Here is a 20,813-nt window from a genome sequence, read left to right as displayed (position 1 = left end):
CGGTGGAGAAGCAATGATCAGGAAAAGCCAAGCATTAAGATGACGTGTCTGTCCCATTTTCTATGGTCAGCATTATGTTATAAGTAGAACTAAAGAGATGTAAGCTATAAAAAGCAGAACTGAGCAATCCAAAAAGGACTGCTACATAAAATCCTATTATCCATAATCCCATGTCACAGAAGTTTCCTGATTTGTGAATGATGCTTTTGAACGCTGCAGTGTTTTTCTTTCTTGATTCACTGCGAGCTCAGGCACTTGCAGCTTGAGTGTTTAGGTTCATGCTCTTAACATATAGAAACTAAGTGCAGGCCACGTGCTCAGCAGTACATGCGTGGCCGATGCCACAGTGACAAAGAAGTGGTCTCACCGACTCATCTGAGGTGTCCTCCCTTTTCCATAATGCTGACTCAGCTCTTTCCAGCACAGCCAGCGCCAGCTCTGTCTTCTCTTCACGGCAAGGGTGTAGAAATGCTCATCTGTCTACGGTCCCCAAGTGAAAGGTCTTTTTCTAAATCGATGCTGTAGTGTCCTGCCTCCTCTCCATGCAGAGCAAGCCAGTGGATGTTGCTCTCCCTAACACAGCTTACACTGAGCCACAGCATGTTGGGGGGTAACAGAGGGGCAAACATTTGCAGCAGTCGCAGGCATAAGCCTAAGTGACTGCACAAGCTCAGGCTTGATGAGGTTTTAGCCCACCCCCAGTGTCAAACTTTTTAACTACAGATCTGTGTATACTTTAATTGTCCTAAAACTCTGGGTGCTACTTCCTGGTAAATGGCTGTTCCAAGCCAGGCAGAGGGAGGCACATTGGGAGCACAAGAGGTGAGGCAGAAAGCAGAAGCTCTCTCCACGCACTATCTGGGCTGTGTGCATCTTGACAGTTGTGGAGTGTCTGGCTTAATTCTTTTTCCATGTGCTGTAGAAACCTGGAAAATTTTCTCATTTAAAAGTTCATGTTTTTCCTAGCTGTCTCAAAAAGCCACTGGACCTCTTAACACTTCCTTTCCATTCCTCTACCAGTCCGATCCAGGTTTCACAAAGGATCACAGCTCACCAAGTGCTACTAGGGCAAAATTTGCAAAAAATCTTCCCCCCCCCCACCTTTTTTTTTTTTTTGGTGGCTGGTGAAAAGCACAGTTCCCTGTAGGGAAAATATTGGAAGGTGAGGGAGATGCTGAGAACGTGACTGAGCTTCCAGGAGATATTGTGCTATTTGCAAGGTGACACATTCTAACTGCTGTGCAGGGGACTGTTCTTTACACTGACCAAGTCTCTGTACTCACAGGAATGTAGTTGGCATTAATGTAGTCAGATCCCTCTTCTTCATTCATTGAAACTAACCGGACACGACTAAAATCATCTGTAAAAAGAAAAAAAATAATTTTCCTCTCAAACATGGCACTCATCTCCAACCAGGCAAAATTAAAATTAATCCTTTAAAAACTGAAAAAAAATTATATAAAATAGAGAATGCTCATATTTACCAACAGAGAGCAATGTTTGCTTGAGTAAACACTACATGGATGCACCATCACCAATGTTCTGCAAAATACACCCTCCAAACGCTGTCCCTTTGGCCCCCTTAAGTTTCATTAAAATAGTAAGTAAAATATAGTAACGCTACTCAGTAGTAGAAACAACTTTGTGTTTCTCACCTCCAAACTCCTGTCTTGATAAACATCCCCAGAAAGCTACATCTCTTCAAAGCTAACAAAAAACATCTATTGCCTGGTTCTCTCCAAAGGCAGGTTTTAGAACAGGCTTTTATCAGTGAGAAAATCTGTCCTGATTCTCCAATTCTCTTACTAAAACTCTTCTTTCCCTCAGAAGGGGAGTCTCTATGTAGGACTAGCAGGAGTCTCTATGTATTGTACTTACATGGCAGGATATTTGTGTAGCGATTTTTACAGCGATTCATGGGAAGATCAGCAGCAAAGTGGGGTATGTCAAGCCCAATCAGTTTTAGTTCCTGGGGTAACAGAAGAAAAATGCCAAGGTCAAACTCACAAAGACTCAAAAAATAATTCTTTGTGAAGTGATTACTCATGGCAAGTACCAGATGAAAATGTTCATAAATCACTTTATAAAATCACAGCAGGTTTACACCGACTTTCCTTATCTGATGCCTCTGAGTTTGGCTCCAAACAGCTAGAGAGCAATGATGTGGTCTCTCCTGCTGATGCTGCCGACGTACTGCTGCCAAGTGCTGTGACTGCGGACTGCTCCTCTCTACCCGCAATTTATTAGCCAAAATAATGCCAAACCAGGGGGTTGATAAGTTGTTTCTGCAGTGGTCATCCACCCCACTTAAAGGGTTTTCTTCAACTCTTCAAGTGGCTTTTGATCTTGATACAGGGGAATGCTTGGAAGATCTTTCTAGTCATTACCTTCAGTAGCTACATCTAATATATGATCCATCAGAGGACTTTTCACTGGCAGGAAGGCAACATATGTCAGCCACCTGGAATGGTGGTAGCACCCTGACAGTCCTCTCCCCTCCCTTTCCATGTTTAAATCTTTGGGAATTAGCTCTAGGATAGGAGCTTTTTAGTTTTATACTACTAAACTGACTTTAAATTCTGGGTAATTAAGAGAATGTACCTGAACTGGTCTTAGAGAGACCTTGCTCTTAAAGAGATTTTTTTATGTTACCTTCTCATTCCAATGCTTCGCCTCAAGTTAAGGGATTAAATAAATAAAATAAAGACATTAAAATCCTGAATCCAATTCAGGCTGCCAGCATGTTCTAAACTTAAAGGGAGTGTGTCAGTCTGAAAATAATCTTGAATCGAATGTGATGAGCCACTCAAATCAGCTTACTAAATACAGTCTTTAATGACACCAAGGTCCGCTTTTAAATTCCGCTGAATTGGAAGGGAAGCTGACCCACCCAGCAACAGTGCACATTAAACAACACAGAGCACAGGAACACACCATGCAAACCTAACATCTGGAAAAAGCTGATCTAGGCAGCTAGGAGAGGACAGAGTCCCCACAGATTTACCTCAAATTGCAGAGAAAATTTATAATCTGAATCTTTGGCCATATCCTTGATGTATCCGTCAAAATCATCCAACTGGACAGGGCTTTAAAAGAAAAACACACAGAAATTAAGAAAAAAAAATCCCTTTTTTAGTACATTTTAGTTCTATTTTCCCCCAGAATACTATCAAGTCACGAATATGTATTTGCAATTGTTAATGCTAGAAAGCAACAATAAAGAGGAAAAAAAATCTTGTGTTTCAGTGCCACCAAATGGTGGGCATATTGCTCATTACCTGCATCATACTGTAATGGCACCAGAAAAAGAGGCTGAGAGAGGGGTGCTGATCCCTCTGCGTGAGCTCAGTGCTGCAGCTGCTGGCACTGATTGTAATAAGCACCCTGGTTTGGCGGGGTTGGAGTTGTCCTACCCGAGGGAAACCACTGGTCTGAGGCGAGGGGAATGGCCCACGCACCCTTCCTATGGTTCCTTGGCCCCTGAACTGCTTTTGCAGGTGCGTATGTCCCCAAGGCACAGGTGGCACCGTAATAAGTGGTGACCCAGAACCCCATCGCAGACCCACTCTCGGTACCACCTCACCAGCGTGCTTCTGGCACTAGGGCAGCTGCTGCTTCATTTAAGTTGCCTCTTGTGCCACGTAAATCGTGGCTTTCAGATATTTTTACACCTGGCAGAGACACTTTTAAAACTCATCTGAGCTTTCTCATGCAGAAAAATGGATTTCATATTTAGGTTTTGATTTTTTTAGAAGGTTCACAAAAAAAATCCCCTGAAATAGCATTTTGGATGCCACTGCCGTGACTGCTTTCTCTGCTGGGTTCGAGAACTATACACATTTGTCTGTAGAGGGCAAATTCTTCTCCCAGAGAGATGGTGGCTAAAAAAAAGTGGCATATAACTATGCAAAACCATGCAGAGCTTCAGCAGGTATAAATTAGCCTTGAGCAACTCCCATCATTCTACACACTTTTTCGCCAGGTGAGGGTCTGTCTGTTAGTACAGGCACAGCCTTTGAACATAATAGAGAAATAATTAGGCTAACACTCTGAATAAGGAAACACAGGTAAACAGCTTCCTTCACCTAATTATCATGCTCTAATTTACAAGCTACTGAAGCATGTACACAGTAATCTTTTCATTTACTTTGAGGCAATATGCCCAAAGGAACCTGTCTTATCACCACTTAATTACTCCTGTTTACCCGTTAGCATTAATGATCTAATGTTCTAGCAACAACCGTAATGAGAGCCTCATGTCAAGAGGGAAATATCACTAGAAACAAATGCATCCAAGGTTTTCACCATTTGTCATTTTTAACTAAGGATAAGCTCTGTTGGAATCACTAAGTTGAATAATTGATCTTTTCCCCAATGACTAATTTTCTATCAGTAAGGCACTGTTTTACCACAACCTATCTGTTGAGAAGACTTGCTTTTGTCCAATTATTGTTTGTTTTCTGCCTTCAGACATCTCTCTCAGGACGTATTTACTAAGAAGTTTTCTATATCTGTAACTGCAATATCAAATACCACGTACTCCATAATGCATGTATAGTCTAAGGTGATTTTTTTTTTTTTTATTTCTTTAAATATCAAAGAATTACATACTTGGTCAGCTTTCTCTTCTTTAATCCATTTTTACTCCTGTAAAAAAAAAAGTAGTACTGTTTTTCCATTCATTAAACTATTGTATAGTCTTTATTCAAAGTTAGTACTGATATAAGAATGTATATTTTCTGGTCCCCATCATACTCAGGATGAGATTGGTGATAATGTCTTGGACATTTTTAAGAAGCTGATGACAGCAAAATTTCCATTGACACCAATGGAATTCTGTGGCTCTGAGAATGACCTGCTTGTGAAAGGGAAAAGGTGTGCCCAACACAAGCAATGGGGCCTCTACAAATCCTGACCCAACATCACCATTGGCTTCAGGTGGGCTGGGGCTGGGTCCCTGGGTCCCGAGCCCAGCCGAGCCTGGCAGGGGGCTATGCTGTTGCAGGGGGTGGGGCACCACGATGCCCCCGGGCTGCTCCGCTCCAGCTCTAGCGGGCTGGGAAACTGGATGCCAACCCTGGAGAGCAACCAGGAATGAGAATCATCTGTTGGGGAAAGAGAGAAGACCACCATTTGCAAATCTAAGTAAGGGTGAAGGAAAAAGGAAAGGACCTGAACACTGTTTCTCACCCATTTCATAACCTGCTTCTGTTGATCAATGAAGACAATGGCAAACATCCTGCTGACTCCAGCAGGACTCAAGCTTAAACCTTAGATAATTTTAATTGACTTTTAACAGCCATGTAATATACTGTCTTCACCTGATTTATAAGTGGTATAGTTCACTAGCAACAGTTGCAAGCAAGCTTATGTGTGTGTTAAGCAGTATAACCCATAAGATGTGGACTTACGAACTGCACTACACTAACTACTACCATGTGGGTTTTTGGAGGGGGTGCGTGTATTCATTTTGGTGTTGCCACAAAAAAGTTAAGTAATCAATCAGTTTAAATGCACTAAGTAAGCACCCTGGAATAATTTGGCTAGAGGTCTGAAAACACTGATCCCCTCTGTTAAACCAGCCACAGAGCACAAATAGATTCTTGCTTACTAAGAAGGGATTTGAGTAGTGTCTTTTTTTTTTTTTCCTGGGCATTAAACAATATCTGTTCATTCACCACATTATAATGATGCTATTTTTAATTTCATGATGATATTAAAATGATTTCTAGATAACTTGGGTCACAGCTTCAATTAGTAAATTAAAGGTGAAGACTTTTAATTTCAAAACAATGAAAACATACAGAAAGAAGTATTAAAAAGTGGAGTATTTTTATTTTTCTACCCTGCTAAGTTTAGAAGTGAAATTTAAAAAAAAAAAATTATTCATTTCCAAAATTAACTTTTACAAAATACTCAGTTTTTGGAGCAGCCGCAACCTGTAGTAATTTTGTTATTTTTTCAAGGTGCATTTCCATTTAGATGTGGAGCTTTGCCTGCAGAGTTAAGAGCTACAGCAATACCATGTTTACACTAATGTGGAGATTTACTTTGCAAATATTATAAACCTCTTCAGCCTACCATGTTATCTATATGGATACTGTCTGTATAGTATCTGTACATTCATGTGTACTATACACATAGCCTAGTAGTATTTATTCTACATCTTCAAAGATTTTTTCCAACAAAATCTTAAAATTAATTTCTCTAATTTATTCAATACATTTCTTTTCTGTCCCCTGTGACTGTGGTAAACCTTTTAATGTCAGGCACATTGGAATTAATTTCAGACGAAAAAAATATCTAAATGCTTTTTATGATGGGAATGCTTCTAAGAATGCTTCTCCAAAGAACAGTTCAAGAGGCAATAAAACAAACGATTGACATCCATTTCTCAGCAACAATTTCTTGTGCTTTGATAGTCTCAAGAGGCCTTTGTTTCTTAGCATTGCAATTGTTTCCTGAATGTTCATAAATGTTTTAAACCAACTTGTGTGCAAAACAAAGACATTTGAAACATTAGCTGGTGTTTCATCTGTTCTCCCATTTACCCTGCAGATTAAAATACAAAGAAAGGAATTAATCTCATCTCATTCAACTTCATCTCCTTTAAACTTGGTCATCTAGACTAAACTAGGTAGCTTGATTGAAGAGGAAACCTCTGACAAAAGATACACACCTGGAAAGGTGAGTTAATGCATATTAATGCATATTAAACAAAAAGAGGCAAAGGGCTAAAAGATGACGACTCTTTTTGCAGCAGTGCCATTGACAGTGGCCGCCTTGGGATTCTTGACCATTAGAGAGTTAAGAGAGATCAGTGTGACCTCCACAATGATAAACTGCTTGCTTGATCCTCCATCACTGTGCAGCTTCGACAATTAGCTGAGTTTATGTCAAAGTTAAAAGTCAATATAATGTTAGCCTTGGAGAGATGTGGAAGACTTCCATCTGCTCTTCAGCTGGGTGTGTGTGGAGAACATGCTTTTATTTTCATGGGAGAAGAAATGGATCTTTCTTTTGTTATATAAACCCACTCATCTCTGGGCCCACTGAAAATTTAGATGGGTTTTCTACAGACCCAATGTGACCCAAGGAAAACCAGTCTCAGAAATCCCTATGCTGAAGATATTGATGACTGCCTGCCAGTTAATCTGAATTTCAGTACCACATTTTTCTAAATAACTATACCTTGGACCCAAGATTATCAGGAACTTAAGTTTCTTTTATATAAATTAAACATTTTTAGATCATAGTCAATTATAATGATTTGTTAAATGTTTTATAAAACAGTTCTGGTTCTAAATAGACCCTGTGACTTTGTTCGTTAGGTATTTTCAAAAAAACCAATCAGTCGTTTACTAAGTCTTTATAAATTATTTACAGACTAAACTATTAAATACACACACATACACACAGAGACGCTCACACAGTGACCCAATTTTCACACTTCGGGACTGCTAGTTTGTATTGATTCTCAGTGAACTGTTGTTCAAAAAAGCAAAACTTTTACTGATGTCAGGAGAGCATAACTGCACCTTTAAAAACTAAGGTATTTGACATCACACACCAAACAGGTAGGGCACGATCAAGCAATTTTAGTAATAGAAAAGCAGCAGCAGCAGAAGGCAATGCCAGGCAATGAACAGATGAATAACTGGGACAGAAGAAGCCAGGACTTATAATGAAGTAGCAAAAGTTGCAAAGACAGCAATGAGATGAATATGACGACCACCGTAAGATTATCGTTTTAATACCAAAATGGGTTGGAGCATAAACAGACAAACTAGGTGAAGCAGGGTAGCAAATACTTTGATACCCACATCCTCTCCAATCCATGTTCTAGTACAAGAAAATTGTCTTCAAAAGCTTTGACCCATTTGAAAACAAAGGTATCACACATTTTTCATGTAATAGAAGTTAACATTCTTTACACATTGCATATGGAAAAACAAGTAAATCACTTACCAAGGATTAATATAAAATGCCAAAAGATAATCAGTCCAAAGGCATGAGGGTAGCAGAGTTAGGAAAGCAAATACACTTCTACGCCTGTGAGCATTAATAAATAACATACATAAAGATGAAAAAGTGAGGAGAGTTAGTAAGACAAACAGAAATCAGGAGATCAGCAAATTCTGTTTTAAAAATCAGCTAAACCCATACGGGCTTCCTCTGACTTACTTCATAAGAATATTATTAGCACCCATAGAATTTTTTACTCCTCAACCTGACACCCTATGCAGGATTTTCGGCTATCCAACATAAAATTCTATGAAAAAATAAATGTGTTTTATGGTATTGATTCAGGCCTGTTATTCTAAATCAAAGTTAATTGATAAACTGGCAGATTTTCAGATTCTATGAAAAAATAAATGTGTTTTATGGTATTGATTCAGGCCTGTTATTCTAAATCAAAGTTAATTGATAAACTGGCAGATTTTCAGACAGTGAACTGTGTTTGAAAATTTCATCCACAGGTTTATGGCCTGTGGCGTTAAGGTGTTAGGTGGCGTTAAGTCTATTTGCTGATGTTTTGACATATCTCAGGACAGATAGTTTGTTTTTACCATGTACAACTATGATAATCTCCCACATTTGCTCCTGCAAGTGATCCTGTGGATATCAGAATATCTGTATCAGATAAATTCAGATAATTCCAATATCTCTTAATACCCTCTATTGAGTCAGATTTCTGAAAACATCCATATAACATTTTGCAAAGTCCCATTTTTAAGTGCTTTAAATTCTTTCCTAGGCTTTCAGCAAAACATTTTTCGAACTTCTTCTAACTGTGGTTTCTATGAATAACTAACTATTCACAGCAGGTTCATTGTGGCTAAGGGAAATTTGAGTATAAAATAATTCTAAACTTTTGTATTTGCAACCTGTTTACCAGATTCTGCTATGCGTTAATCCAGGAAACCCACTCAGGCCTGTTCTGCCTAATGGTGGAGTGGGCTACAGGTACTTTGCAAATGTGAAAAATTCATGAAACTTAAACAAAAATTGCCCCAGTAGCAGGATTTTTTGCCAAATACACCCTCAGCGTGTTTTTTCACCATCAGAAGATCTGCTGTCCTAAAATCAATACCAACCTTCTACAACTGTTCTAAAGAGGAACCACTAAGTGAAATTTCCTTTTTCAGTACTCTTGGCTCTTACGAAGTCAGTAGATACTGTGTTTTTCCTGATAAGCAAGTCATGTCAAATGTAATCATCTCTAATCATACCAGCGGTGGAAAACTTCTGCCCATGCAGTGAAAACTCCAAGTTATGCTTTAATGAGTTTTGCTGCTGAAGAGAAAATGAGCAGCGCAGTTTCTGCAGGGCACCTTCCCCGGGCATTGGTAGGGATTGTGTGGGTCAGCCAGAAGCGAGAGAGACCTTTCTAGTTAATCAAATGCCACAGTGGTTGCAGCATCAGGGCCTTAGGGCTTATCTGTTGTTAGGGTTTCTATGGGACCATAAGCAGATCTTTGGTGCCACAGAGAGGTTTTCATTAGGCTTAGAAAAGAGAAGGGGTGATGTTGCCGGAATACTCCTCTTTCCTTTGGGAAACTCCAAGTGAGGTTTTTACTTCCTCTTGCCTACAGAGTCAGAAGGAATTATTCAAGCCTGGGTCTTCTTTCATCATCAAATCATCATGAGAAATTTCCACACTTTATCAAATCACAGGCTAACGTGCTTGTGGACCCTACTTATGTTGTTTACAGATGAGGAAATCCGACATCTAACACAACTGATTTCACTCAACATGTGAAACATACATAATTGCCCAATAAATACAATATTGTTTTCCCAGAATTATATAGTCTTTCACCTACTGCTCAGGTGTACTGAACAATTTCATTTAATTAAAAGAAAGAGACGCAGAGACTGCTCAAATCCTGAGAAATCCGCTGAGCTGAGCTTTCCTTAGAAATCAGTGGATATGCCCATAGCTCCCTTACTAGATCCCTGGAATGACTGCAAGCAAAATGGGTTTCTTAATCCTTCTACCTGTCTTTAGGGCCGTATTTTCCATTTGACCTGGATGGACAGTGAATCTGGTCTTGACATTAGACAACAGAGGCACACAAAACAAGCTACCTTTACTAACTCTCAGAGAAGTCAGGACCATAAGATTAGGGCACACTGCCTTCAGTTACCAAAAACTTATGGAGATATTAAGCAGGAATATTTTCACCCATTTATATTTTTATAACATAATTTAGGTATGTATACATATATGCATATATGCACACATATATATACACACACATACATACACATATACTGAATCAAGTAACAAGAACCTTCACCTTGACATCCAAACCTATTAATTAATTCCCCTTCCCATAAAAAAGCCTTTTATGGTTTTAATAATGTCTGTTGCTAGTTTAATCATTTGATTCAAGCTTGGATATTTAATTAACATGAGTGTTTGATCTTCTGCCTTCTTTGCCATTAATAAAGTCCAAGCAAGAGAAGCTGAAAGAGAGATTAGTTTGTACTGCATACAGCTGGCTGCTACTAAAGCTAAACCAAGCAAGTGAAGCTTGTTTAATATCCAGTTAATTAGCAGCACAGTGAGGTATTGACAAGATTTGCTGGGCTTGTTAGTTCAGTTTGCATGCTTATTAGCAAAAGACTTGTTGTGGTGAAGTGTCAATCCATTTAATCCCATCTTTGCTGGCAGGCTGCATCCTCTGAGATCATGGAAGCAGTTCCCTGCGCAGCAGCTCCTCTTTCCAACTTCTTGGCTGTCAATAAAGCTGACCATGGGTGTAAAACTAAAGCGCATATTTTGTTCTTCCTACGTACTGGAATGGGGGTGTCAGTATGCTTTTAAATATCTGTGTTTGGACTTGCCTTGGAAGATAAGAAGCTTTTGCAGAGATTGCTAATAATAAAACAGTAAACCTTGGGTCAGTCCTTAGCACCCATTTGATTATCAAAATAGGAATGAAAATGACTACACTGGTGCCAGTCAGGTAGCTCTGAGAGCTCTTTTGCTTCTATAAAAGCTAATCCTACAGACTTCCTTTGTTTAAATACGGCTGATGGTGTCGGTGACAGTTTGGAGTCCACAGTCAGTGCCTGCAACTCTTGTAGGTGGTTTTCTAGACTAGCAAGAATATGGGGGTTTTTTGAGTCTTTTCAACAGCACTGAACATTAAGTTACAGTAAATATTTGAGTTGGCCTGTCCTTGTCATCCAATGCAAGGAAAAATTAATTAATGGCACTGCATAAAGACAGATGCTAATTGGTCATCTACAGGCAACCTTATTCCTGGATATGAATATATCTCTATGGAAGTGCTAATGGATTTATAGATCAAGTTTCTACACTTGTGTGATTTTAGGAAATATGTCTGTAAGAGAAAGGAAAAAAAATATCGTCCCAAAACACATCTGTGCAACTTGGTTGACATATATATACATCATTCCTTACTAAAAATAGCAGGTGACAGAACACATAGTCTTGAGTCATCATTCAAGAAATAAATTACTAAAATAACAGGTATAGTAGTTTTATCTTAAAAAGGGACAGTGATGACATAAAAAATAAGCAGTTAAGATTAAAGATCATATTTGCCAAAAAGCAGAGATGGGGAAAAACATAATTAAAACTTTGCTTCAAACACTCACCAATTATAGGGAAGCTTTCCATCTCTCTCTAAAGATGCAAAATTGACAAAGGTTCCAGCCCCGCACTCCCTGTTTCAGGAAGACCATTGGGTACAAAGTTACGATTTTTGGATTCACAACGCTTGCAATGACGTTGATTTAACAGAGAACCCTCAGAGCTGCGGAGAAATGCTGAACACTCACGTCTGTGACTAGGTCTGAGATAATCTGTGCTAAATGTAACTGAAATCCCTTAACACAGTCATCCAAAACCAATAAATGTTCAACACCACCTGAGATCAGGTTTCCTAATAACACTTAAACAGAGGGAAATGAGGAAGAAGTTGCTAATAAAGATCTCAAACAGACCTCATGTTCTGTCCAGATTTGGGCTTTCTATAGTCTGGCACTAGCACTAGTTGCTGGCCTCAGTACTTATGCTAAATATTTACCTTTCTATACTAAATATTCACTGTCCCAACTCTAAGAAGATGATGTGTAACTGTATCCATTTGACAGGATCATGGTAATTTTGAGTTCACAAAATAATTTTAGAAAAAAACTGAATTTCCTGAATGAGATTCCAGTGAATTTATCATAAGTCCATTATTTTCAGCTACAAAGGATAAACTGACTTGACTATTTTAGATTCCTTGATTTAAACAAACAATTGCTTGCAGCTTCTTACTGTATTTACTTTTTTAATTTCCTTCTGGGTTTTTTACCTTCTGTGGCTAGAAGCAGTGAAGAAGTGAAAAAGAAAAAGCTTTGGGCTGTCTGCACAGTAATTAAATAGGAAAGAGAGTTAATTTAGCTTGGATTGTCACAGAGCCAGTGACATGTAAAAGGAACAAACCACACAATGTTTGCTGAAAGAGATAGCCTGCAAAATATGTGTGATGTGGTCATCTGTTGCACGGAATACATAGCCAAGACACGACACATAAAATGCAGTGTCTCCTAGGTAGCCTTTCTTGACACAGGACAGTAAATTAATACAAAATATATTACACAGATTATAAAAAGATGAAGACTCCAGGACACTTCCAAAACCAAGGTTTGGAGAAACTTCCACAGTTCGCTCAGGCCATAACATAACTCACATCGAAGTGAACTGTTACAGGTAAGACCACCAGGAAAAGGAAACTGAATTTCAGTATTCAGGTACAAATGATTGGTGCAGATAGCTGAAGAAACCACAGGTTCTGTAAAAAAAGGTTTACCCTTACAAGATAATTTTTCCCTTCATCTGTATGACACAACAAATTGGAATCATTAATGTTATAGGTGAACAGCAGGCCCTGAGATCCCTTCTGGATTTGTGGGTCTCAGTGTATATTTGGCTGCATCCTAACTGCATAGAAAGACAAGATCTATGTGAGCCCATATGCTGTTTCCCATGCTGCAGTTCCCATAGGAAGGAAGTCCTGAATGCAGGATTTGGACAACTGGAAGACCTGGATTTGGGGGCAGACTGGGAAATGCGCTAGAGAGACTCTCAGGGCCCTGGGCACATCCTCCCTCATCCTAGGGGTTTGGCTGCCAGGGCTGAGGCCTTGCATGGCCTCTGAAATGCAGCATCCTGGACCTGATGAACAAACCATCTCTCTGTTGATATGGAAAATCTCCTGTTCCAAACCATATGAAAGATTTGCAAAGCATCTTGATGTCCTGCTCATGCCCAGTTGCCTCAGATCCCAATTATCCTTTAGGTTCCCGTGACAAGTGCTTGCACTTCTTACAGACCCAATCTGGCAAAGCTCAAAATGAGACAAAAGTTGAGGCAAAGCTCAAAATGAGAGAAAAGTTGAGGCTTTTAACTCAGGTCAACAATGAAAGTAGATAGAGGGCGAAGACATGCTACTCCTAAACACCAGCAAGACAACTATTTTGAAGGTATGCTGTTCACAAGCATCTTGAGCAGCACCCATGCACACAAGCATCCTCAATTGCAACTGTTGTCATGATGTGTTTGTTGTTTGAAATTTTTGGAATTAGCATAAATCTGGACTTACCTGGCCATTTGTAGATGTTTTCTCCTGAGTACAACAAGAGTCACCAGCAGCAGTCCAATCAGAAGGATACTTAGGATGGCTAACACGGAGATTACCACTACATTGGGATTCATCTCGGTGACTGTACATACAAACAAGGACTCCTGGTTATTCAATTCAGAAGTGCTGACAGTTTTGGGGTTGTTTTTTCCCTGAATGTTGACAGTGTTATTTTTCTGAACTGATCTCATTCAGCCTGGAGTGTTACAGAGAGAAAAATCTACCACTCGAGATAAAGGAAGGTTTTGACTAGTTATTGCTCTTACAAAATCTCTGTGGGGAAATGACTTCACTCTGGTATTTTGTTGAACTTTGGCATGTTCTGATTCTTTTTTTTTTTTCCTTTTTAGCTGACACTCATAACACAAGAGAAAAGAGTGAAGGAAATATAAAATACAGATACTCATCATCGTCTATGTCTCCAAAGCACATTTTAAATCTGAAGTTGTTCTTCAACAATAATCAATACCTTTTCTGACCCAAAAGCAAAATAACAGTCTGAGGCTTTATAATACACTGGGCTGAAATTGATTGAATTACTTTGGCAAATAAATTTTAACAAAATATTCTGCTTTAAATAAGAGTTGGAATCAACTCTAAATAACAAAACCTTGATTTATTTTTGTTCCATATTACATGCTTATCTAGTGTATTACTGTGAGACCAGATACCCTGTTGTGCTTATTATATAAGAAACCCTCTCTACATTACTAGAGAAACCCTCTCTACTTACTTTACATCCACAGCTGTCTACAGAAGCATTTTTTAGATTAAAAATAATGGAGATTTTTAAGCTAAGTATCAGACACTGAACTCCAGCATGGAGTGGTGTATGATGTACAGGACCAGTGACTAAGGCTACACAACTCTCTAACTAAGCAGAGATGACACTGATCATTCTGAAGGGGAGAGTTTTTTAAAAAAGTCCAGTGCTCTGGGCAGTTCAAGACTGATATTCTTTCTTCAGAGTCAGTATAGAGCCAGGCTTGACTGGGAGCTCCTGGGCAGCCTCCATCAGGAGTTATCCCTTCAGAGTGTGACTGCTCCAGATCCTGCGGTGGCCCTTCTCCTTCTCTCTCACCCTATCTCCACTTCCTCACTGAAAGCAGAAAACAATTTTCTGCCTTAGAAGCTTATAAATGTGATTTTCCTCTTGTTTGGATTTGGCTGAGAAGACATTTTTCTCCATAAATGTCATCAAACAGTACCCTAATGTTCAGCCTTGACATCACAAACTAGGTCCCTGATTTCTAAAACTCAGTAGAGAATTGAGCCTCTAGTTTGTATTTTTCCAAGTCAACCCCTCCCAGCGGGGATTTTTCTAAGGACTTTTTAAAGCTGTTTCCCCATCCCATCCACATCTGGCAGCCTTTCGGTGATACAAACAACCCCCGGGGCCAGCATTACTGAGAGCAGCTTTAGAAAGCAAGGAGAAACAGATGTTGTAGCTGGAGGAGGAAGAAGAAAGCAGGGAAGTGCTGCTTACCCATGGTGGAAACCGCAATGAAAGTAGGGATGCTGGGGCTATTGTGGCTGAAGGTGGTCACACTGCAGTTGTAGGAAGTGGCAGGGGTTAGGCTGGAAATGGTCACTACGTGTGAAGAGACAGTGACAGGTTCCTGCAGACACGGGGAAAAAATACACAGAAGTTGCTCTACTCTCCACCCACATATTTGACCAGGTAAAGTCAGATCTGGTGAAAGAAATCAGCACTTTGAAACCCAGGGAAGGTAACCAGGCCCTTCCCTTGAAAACAGGCAGGTAGCCTAGCAGTCTTGCAGAAGAGGGGAGAGGAACAGGGGTGAAAACAGCAGCAGGAACAGCCCAGAGCACCCCAGGGAGCCCCAGGGGCCCTTGGGGAGGGCAGAGAGTGCCTGGTAAGGGGTTGCTCAGGCACATGCATGGTGGGGGAAGGCGCTGCGACCCCCAGGACATCCCCAGAGGTGGGGAGAGCTCATGAGCTCTGGTTACTAAGCCATACGGATAGGAGGAAAATAAAGCTATTTTTATTCGAAGTGTGGCCAAGGTAGTCACAATCTCTGCACCCTCATATGAGTACGTCATCTCTGCCTCTGAGGCAGTGCCTCTGGATGTGAAGAGCTGTGAGCCTTTCCCACAGCCAAGGTGAAAAACAAAGCTAGAGCAAAGCCTTTGGGTAATAACCATGATCAGATATCCCCCACCTCAGTTTTTCTAGGTAGTAGAAACTCTTTATGCAATATCTTTGTACAATGTTTTAATTACTCTGTCCCTAGTAAACACTTTTGTGTTTCATAAATGCTGATAGGGCAAAAGAAAACAAATACAACACATGCATTGACTTGAAGATACAGCTCCTTAAGGTCCTCAGATGCTTTTCTGTACTCTCCAGCACAACCAAGGGTGGGTCGCAGATGGGAAAATAGGGACACTGAGCCAGTTGTGTGGAAAGGGAACAAGGAGAAGTTTTATGAATTAACTCACTCCGGACAGGAGTGCAAGATCCTGTAGTGAGTGCCAAGCACTGGATTTTTGCAGTGGCCTGTTGTCATTCATGGCCTCCTCCTAGACTAGCAAGGGTTCCTGTTGCAGTGCAATTCTGAGGTACGCTACACAGGTGAAATCACATATACATGAGTGTAAGGGAGGGGACTTTTATTCCCTGAGCTGAAAGGAAAGGCCACAGTTTGGCAATTGGACTTGGTTGGATGTTTTCCATTTTCCCCTCTGGGAAATTTAAATTAGTCAAGCAAAGCCCAAGTTGTTCAAACCTGGAAAACTGTTGCTTTTCATTTTGCTGATTTAAAAATGGAGGAAAGAGACAAAAATGTTCATGTATTTAGCATGGAAAATCACAAGTAAAGAATTTTCACCAGTCTAATGGGAAATCATCCCTTTTCACACTTCAAAAAGGAACCCTTCCCCTTTTTTCATAGAGACAGAAAAGAGTGACAAATATAATGAGAAGCGAGCTGACAATCTCTGTGCATTTCCCAGTGCCAGATGTTCATGTCAACAAACAAGGCACCCACTGAAGCTCCTGCCAAATGGAGCAGTCTTTTCCTGATCTTCTTAAAACAGATCTGCTCTGCACTAAAGCTGCAAATCCTGTGGTACCTTCCTGGCCTGATCACATCATTATTTTGAATTTCTGCTAAGTGGAAAATGACTTCACAATCTTTAGCGATACACTGTGAAAAAGCAGGAATCTAGACGTGGAATCAAAACTATCCAAAAGATTAAAGTGCATTTAAACATAATTTTTTTCCTTTAGTCAGTGTCTTTCCCAATTTAAAAAGAATATTAAATAATTCAGACTGGTCTTCTATAGGATTAAAGAGCGTATATGTCTGTTTTGGGATAATCAGTGGTGTGAGTGGGTTATTTTTTTTCTTTTTTCCCTGAATGATTCCCCATTATGTGTGACAGTGCACATGAGAGAATGATGTTTCATGGCATGCGATCACAGTGATTCACTATACCATCAGCTAAACTGCAAAGTAAGCCTTATATGTTGCACAGCATTGAATGTCAAGGAATTAAAACTATTACTGCTCTATTCTTCACTGAACAAAGTTACCAATCTAAACACTGAGATACTCAGGTGGCCTCTGAGCACAGGTACCTAACTGGACAGAGAGAAAAGGAGGTTCATTTGTGGGCTGAGAAGATGGGTCTTGAAGGAAATACCCTAAGAGACAAAATCCATGAGAAGCAGCCACATTTGCTGCATAAAGGTACTCTTTGAATAGCAGTGAAGGTCCTACTGAACTTTGGTTAACAGTTCTCAAAACCAGGAATAAAGTAGGCCAGAAATAATTAAATGCTGCATAAAAGATCTCATGGCATCTAAATATGTCTCTTTTTCCCATTCCTTGTCAAGCTATCTGACCATTTTTCCCTTCCTGCCCATTGACATTCCCTTAGTTTTGTGGCCTTTTAGGTTTTGCAAGGTATATTGGAGCCATTTTCACAAGTAGCCAAAGACTGACACCCTGTTGGACGCACATAGCTTCTGTCCAACTAGTTATAATCTCATCAGTGAGACAGAAGCCAATTTTAATATTGCAAAATAATGAATTATTTTAGTATTTGAAATGCTTTAGTAGTTTAGCTTTTAAAGGTTTAATTCTGAACGACCTTACCACATTTGGTTTAATGATCTAACCTGTGTACTGAGCATAAAATATCATTGGGCTTTACATACAAATGCTAAGCAGCAGACAACAAACCAGAAAGATGCAAGGCCCAGTCTCAGTTTCAGAGATGAAGAGCAGAAACCAAAGAAGAGATGCTGACATACCTGGACTTTTGTTTCCTGAGCGGATCCAGCCTGCTGGCAGTACACTTCAAAGAAATCAGCCACTCCTTCTTCCACCCACAGCAGAGTCACGGAGGTCTGAGTCTTGTTGACAGCAAACAGTGATTTTGGAGGGGCTGGTTCTGGTTAAGAGAAAAATCTCCTTTTATTAAGCTTATCTTTAAGTTTCCAGACAACTGAGAAGAGGAAGCCTCAAACAAAAATGAAAGCAATGCCTGATGCCCTTCTATCTTTCATTTCCTTCAGATAAAGCCTGCCGATGTAAAGCCCTGCCTCTCATGATGATAAACTGACACTGTAAAATGGGAAGATGATGAAGTGTCTTGGTTTTTCTTCTCTATTTAAACTGCTCTCTGTTTGGACAGTTGGATCATTACTTCACTTCCCTTTTCAGCCGAGCCCTTGTTTGAGGACGATCAGTGTATTCTATTAATAGAACGATGTTAACAGAAGCTCTTTCATGAGAAGATGGCTGTCTACCTGTTAGCAACACTTCTGGCCTGAGAAAGCTTTGCTTCACAAGGCCTGCCCCAGGAGATGATAAAAAAGCAGCTTCCCACAAGCAAAGGCCATCTAGGTTCATTTAATTGTAGCAGAGGAAATATTTAGTCAATTAGGAGTTTAAAAAAAATCTTGTAATCTGTTTTTTTCTTTTTTTTCTAGGCTAACATTTAAGGGCCATTGGGTCTGCACTGTTTGCAGTTAGCTGCCAGAGTTTTCTCTCCTCACTGAATGCAGAGGTCCAGATTTTGGGGGTCTTCAATTTATTGCTTCGATTTTCATTGCTGTTGTGGTGGATGAAGTGGCAACAGGCAAACATATGTGAGGGACCAGTGTTCCTACGTGGCGAGGAGGAGACAATCCTGTGATAGGAGGACTATTGGAGGTCTCCTGGGAGAGATGGCATCAGAGATACTGTGAAACATGGACGAGGGTCTGCACGCAGCACCCCTGGCCCCGCATGGGGTGGCCTCGGCTGTCCCCTCCAGGGCCACCTCCCTGCCCACGCACCCCCGTGCCTGTGCGGGCAGTGGCCCACGGGAGGCCACGTTGACCTCCATTGGAGGCCATCCCTCACTGCAACCCCGCCAGAACCAAGCTGGGGCACAGGAGAACAGGAGGGGAACCTTGAGGAGCAGGGAGAGGAGCAAACAGCCTAGGCAGAGTGTTAAGATGAGATATACTTTTTTTGACAAGATTATTTAAAGACCAAGGCTTGATCCTTATTTTCATCCTGAAGACTTCACAGAACGGGTACTTGCAACCCCCAGCTTTCAACGCCTCAGGCATCCTGGGCTTCTTTCGTTTGCCTTCAGAGAGTGCAAAGTTTGGGTTCTAAATTTCCAAGCTGTTCTCCAGAGTTTTCAGATTTCTTAATCTATGGATGTTTAATGAAAGTTGTCATTCTCAAACAATGACCTGATTCCAGGATCCTGACACACTGCATACAGTGTGCTATGTATAATAACATTTTGCTCTTATTTTTTTCCTTCACAAATAATTTGTTCTTCTCATTCTGTGAGATGCTGTCATGGGAGCCTGGACGTGATGTGTAAGATCCACCACAAAAAACTTGGCACAAAGGACTTGCTTAACTGGTTATAGACATTTTGGAGACGTATCTGATCCTCAGACAATCAGATCAGTGTTCTAGGGTTGGAGGATGCCAAGATTATATTGGCATTAGGGAGAACATTGAGGAGAGCAGGGTATGGACTGAGGCACATTCACGTGGTTTCTTCTGTGTCACGGGGATTGCAGTGCACATGTTGTCCCAGAACTACACAGGAAAGCGTCCCTCTCCCTTAATTACACCCATATATCTGCTCTTGGATTCAGAAATACATTCCATCCCTCACTCCAGGTAAAAAAAGGCCTCAAGTAAAATATGAGTTTTGCATTTGGGCATGATCCCAAGCAAATCCTCCATTTGCCTCCAGCAAATGGCTTGATTTTTTCTGCAAGTGGAAAGTTGCCAGGATGAAGCAAACATCATGGAGGGAAGAACATTTGGCAGGAATACTTAAGTGACTGCCAAGTGCTGAGTCGTCTATCACTTAGAGTCAGTTCCCACTACTGCTAATTACAACGCCCATTGCTACCTCAGAAACAAAGAGAAGGAAAACCTCTGGTAGAATATCCTTACTATTGTTTTTTCCTAGTGCAAACAGCATAAAGAAAAATCCAAAACAAAAAACCAAACCAACAAAAAATCCACACCCAGAAATCTAGAAGTGATTTATCAAAACAGAATTCATTCCACATTATCTTCATTGTCAATGAAAGAGCAAGAGCAAAATAACTATACCAGTTCAATAAGAGCCTGCCCGTCCATAAGCGAAGAACAGGAAGATACAATTAGGCTGCAGGGTGTACAACATGAATTAATGTACAGCACTTTACAACATGAATTAATATATAGCACTTGTGGACCTGTCTGAAAGATAAAGCTAGCTGATATTTTGAAATACTCCCCTAAAATATTTGGACAATGGTAGTGGGGGGATATGCTCACCCTTACGTATTCACCCACGCAGTTGTGGGAACAATGAGTTTCATGCATGTAGCTCCATGCACAGACCCAAGGCATGGGGAAAACAGTGGACGGGACTTGCATAGAAGAGGAAAATCCATGGAACTTGTCTACATCCTTCAAATATTCCCTTTGGTGAAGGGAAATATTCCCTTTGCTTGCCCGAGCACTGTTTAAGAGATTTGAGTAAGAGCTATTGAGAAAGATGAATAGACAATGATTGCTTCAAGGCCTCTAATTCAATTAGAAGTTGTGAAGTTCTTTAAATTCACTTCTTTCACTGTCACTCAGGAAAGGTTTATTATGCGTGTAG

The 20,813-nt window shown here is 40.3% G+C and overlaps 1 protein-coding gene across 1 annotated transcript in view; it reads right to left on the bottom strand.

The window, feature by feature from the left end:
• The window catches only part of PTPRO (protein tyrosine phosphatase receptor type O), a 151,426-nt gene that overhangs the window by 9,109 nt on the left and 121,504 nt on the right, over positions 1–20,813 (bottom strand). The window contains exons 13-21 of the mRNA XM_059816950.1: positions 17,950–18,089; positions 15,154–15,286; positions 13,629–13,749; positions 11,635–11,703; positions 7,969–8,052; positions 4,612–4,647; positions 3,005–3,086; positions 1,879–1,969; positions 1,284–1,360 (exon numbers count right to left, since the gene is read on the bottom strand). Coding sequence (XP_059672933.1) covers positions 1,284–1,360; positions 1,879–1,969; positions 3,005–3,086; positions 4,612–4,647; positions 7,969–8,052; positions 11,635–11,703; positions 13,629–13,749; positions 15,154–15,286; positions 17,950–18,089 — 833 coding nt within the window. The remainder of the gene's footprint in view (positions 1–1,283; positions 1,361–1,878; positions 1,970–3,004; positions 3,087–4,611; positions 4,648–7,968; positions 8,053–11,634; positions 11,704–13,628; positions 13,750–15,153; positions 15,287–17,949; positions 18,090–20,813) is intronic.

The sequence above is a fragment of the Gavia stellata genome, chromosome 4 (genome assembly GCF_030936135.1).
Source record: "Gavia stellata isolate bGavSte3 chromosome 4, bGavSte3.hap2, whole genome shotgun sequence".
NCBI lineage: Eukaryota > Metazoa > Chordata > Aves > Gaviiformes > Gaviidae > Gavia > Gavia stellata.
Note: the sequence above shows the minus strand (reverse complement) of the source record. Positions and strands in the feature narration are given on the sequence as shown.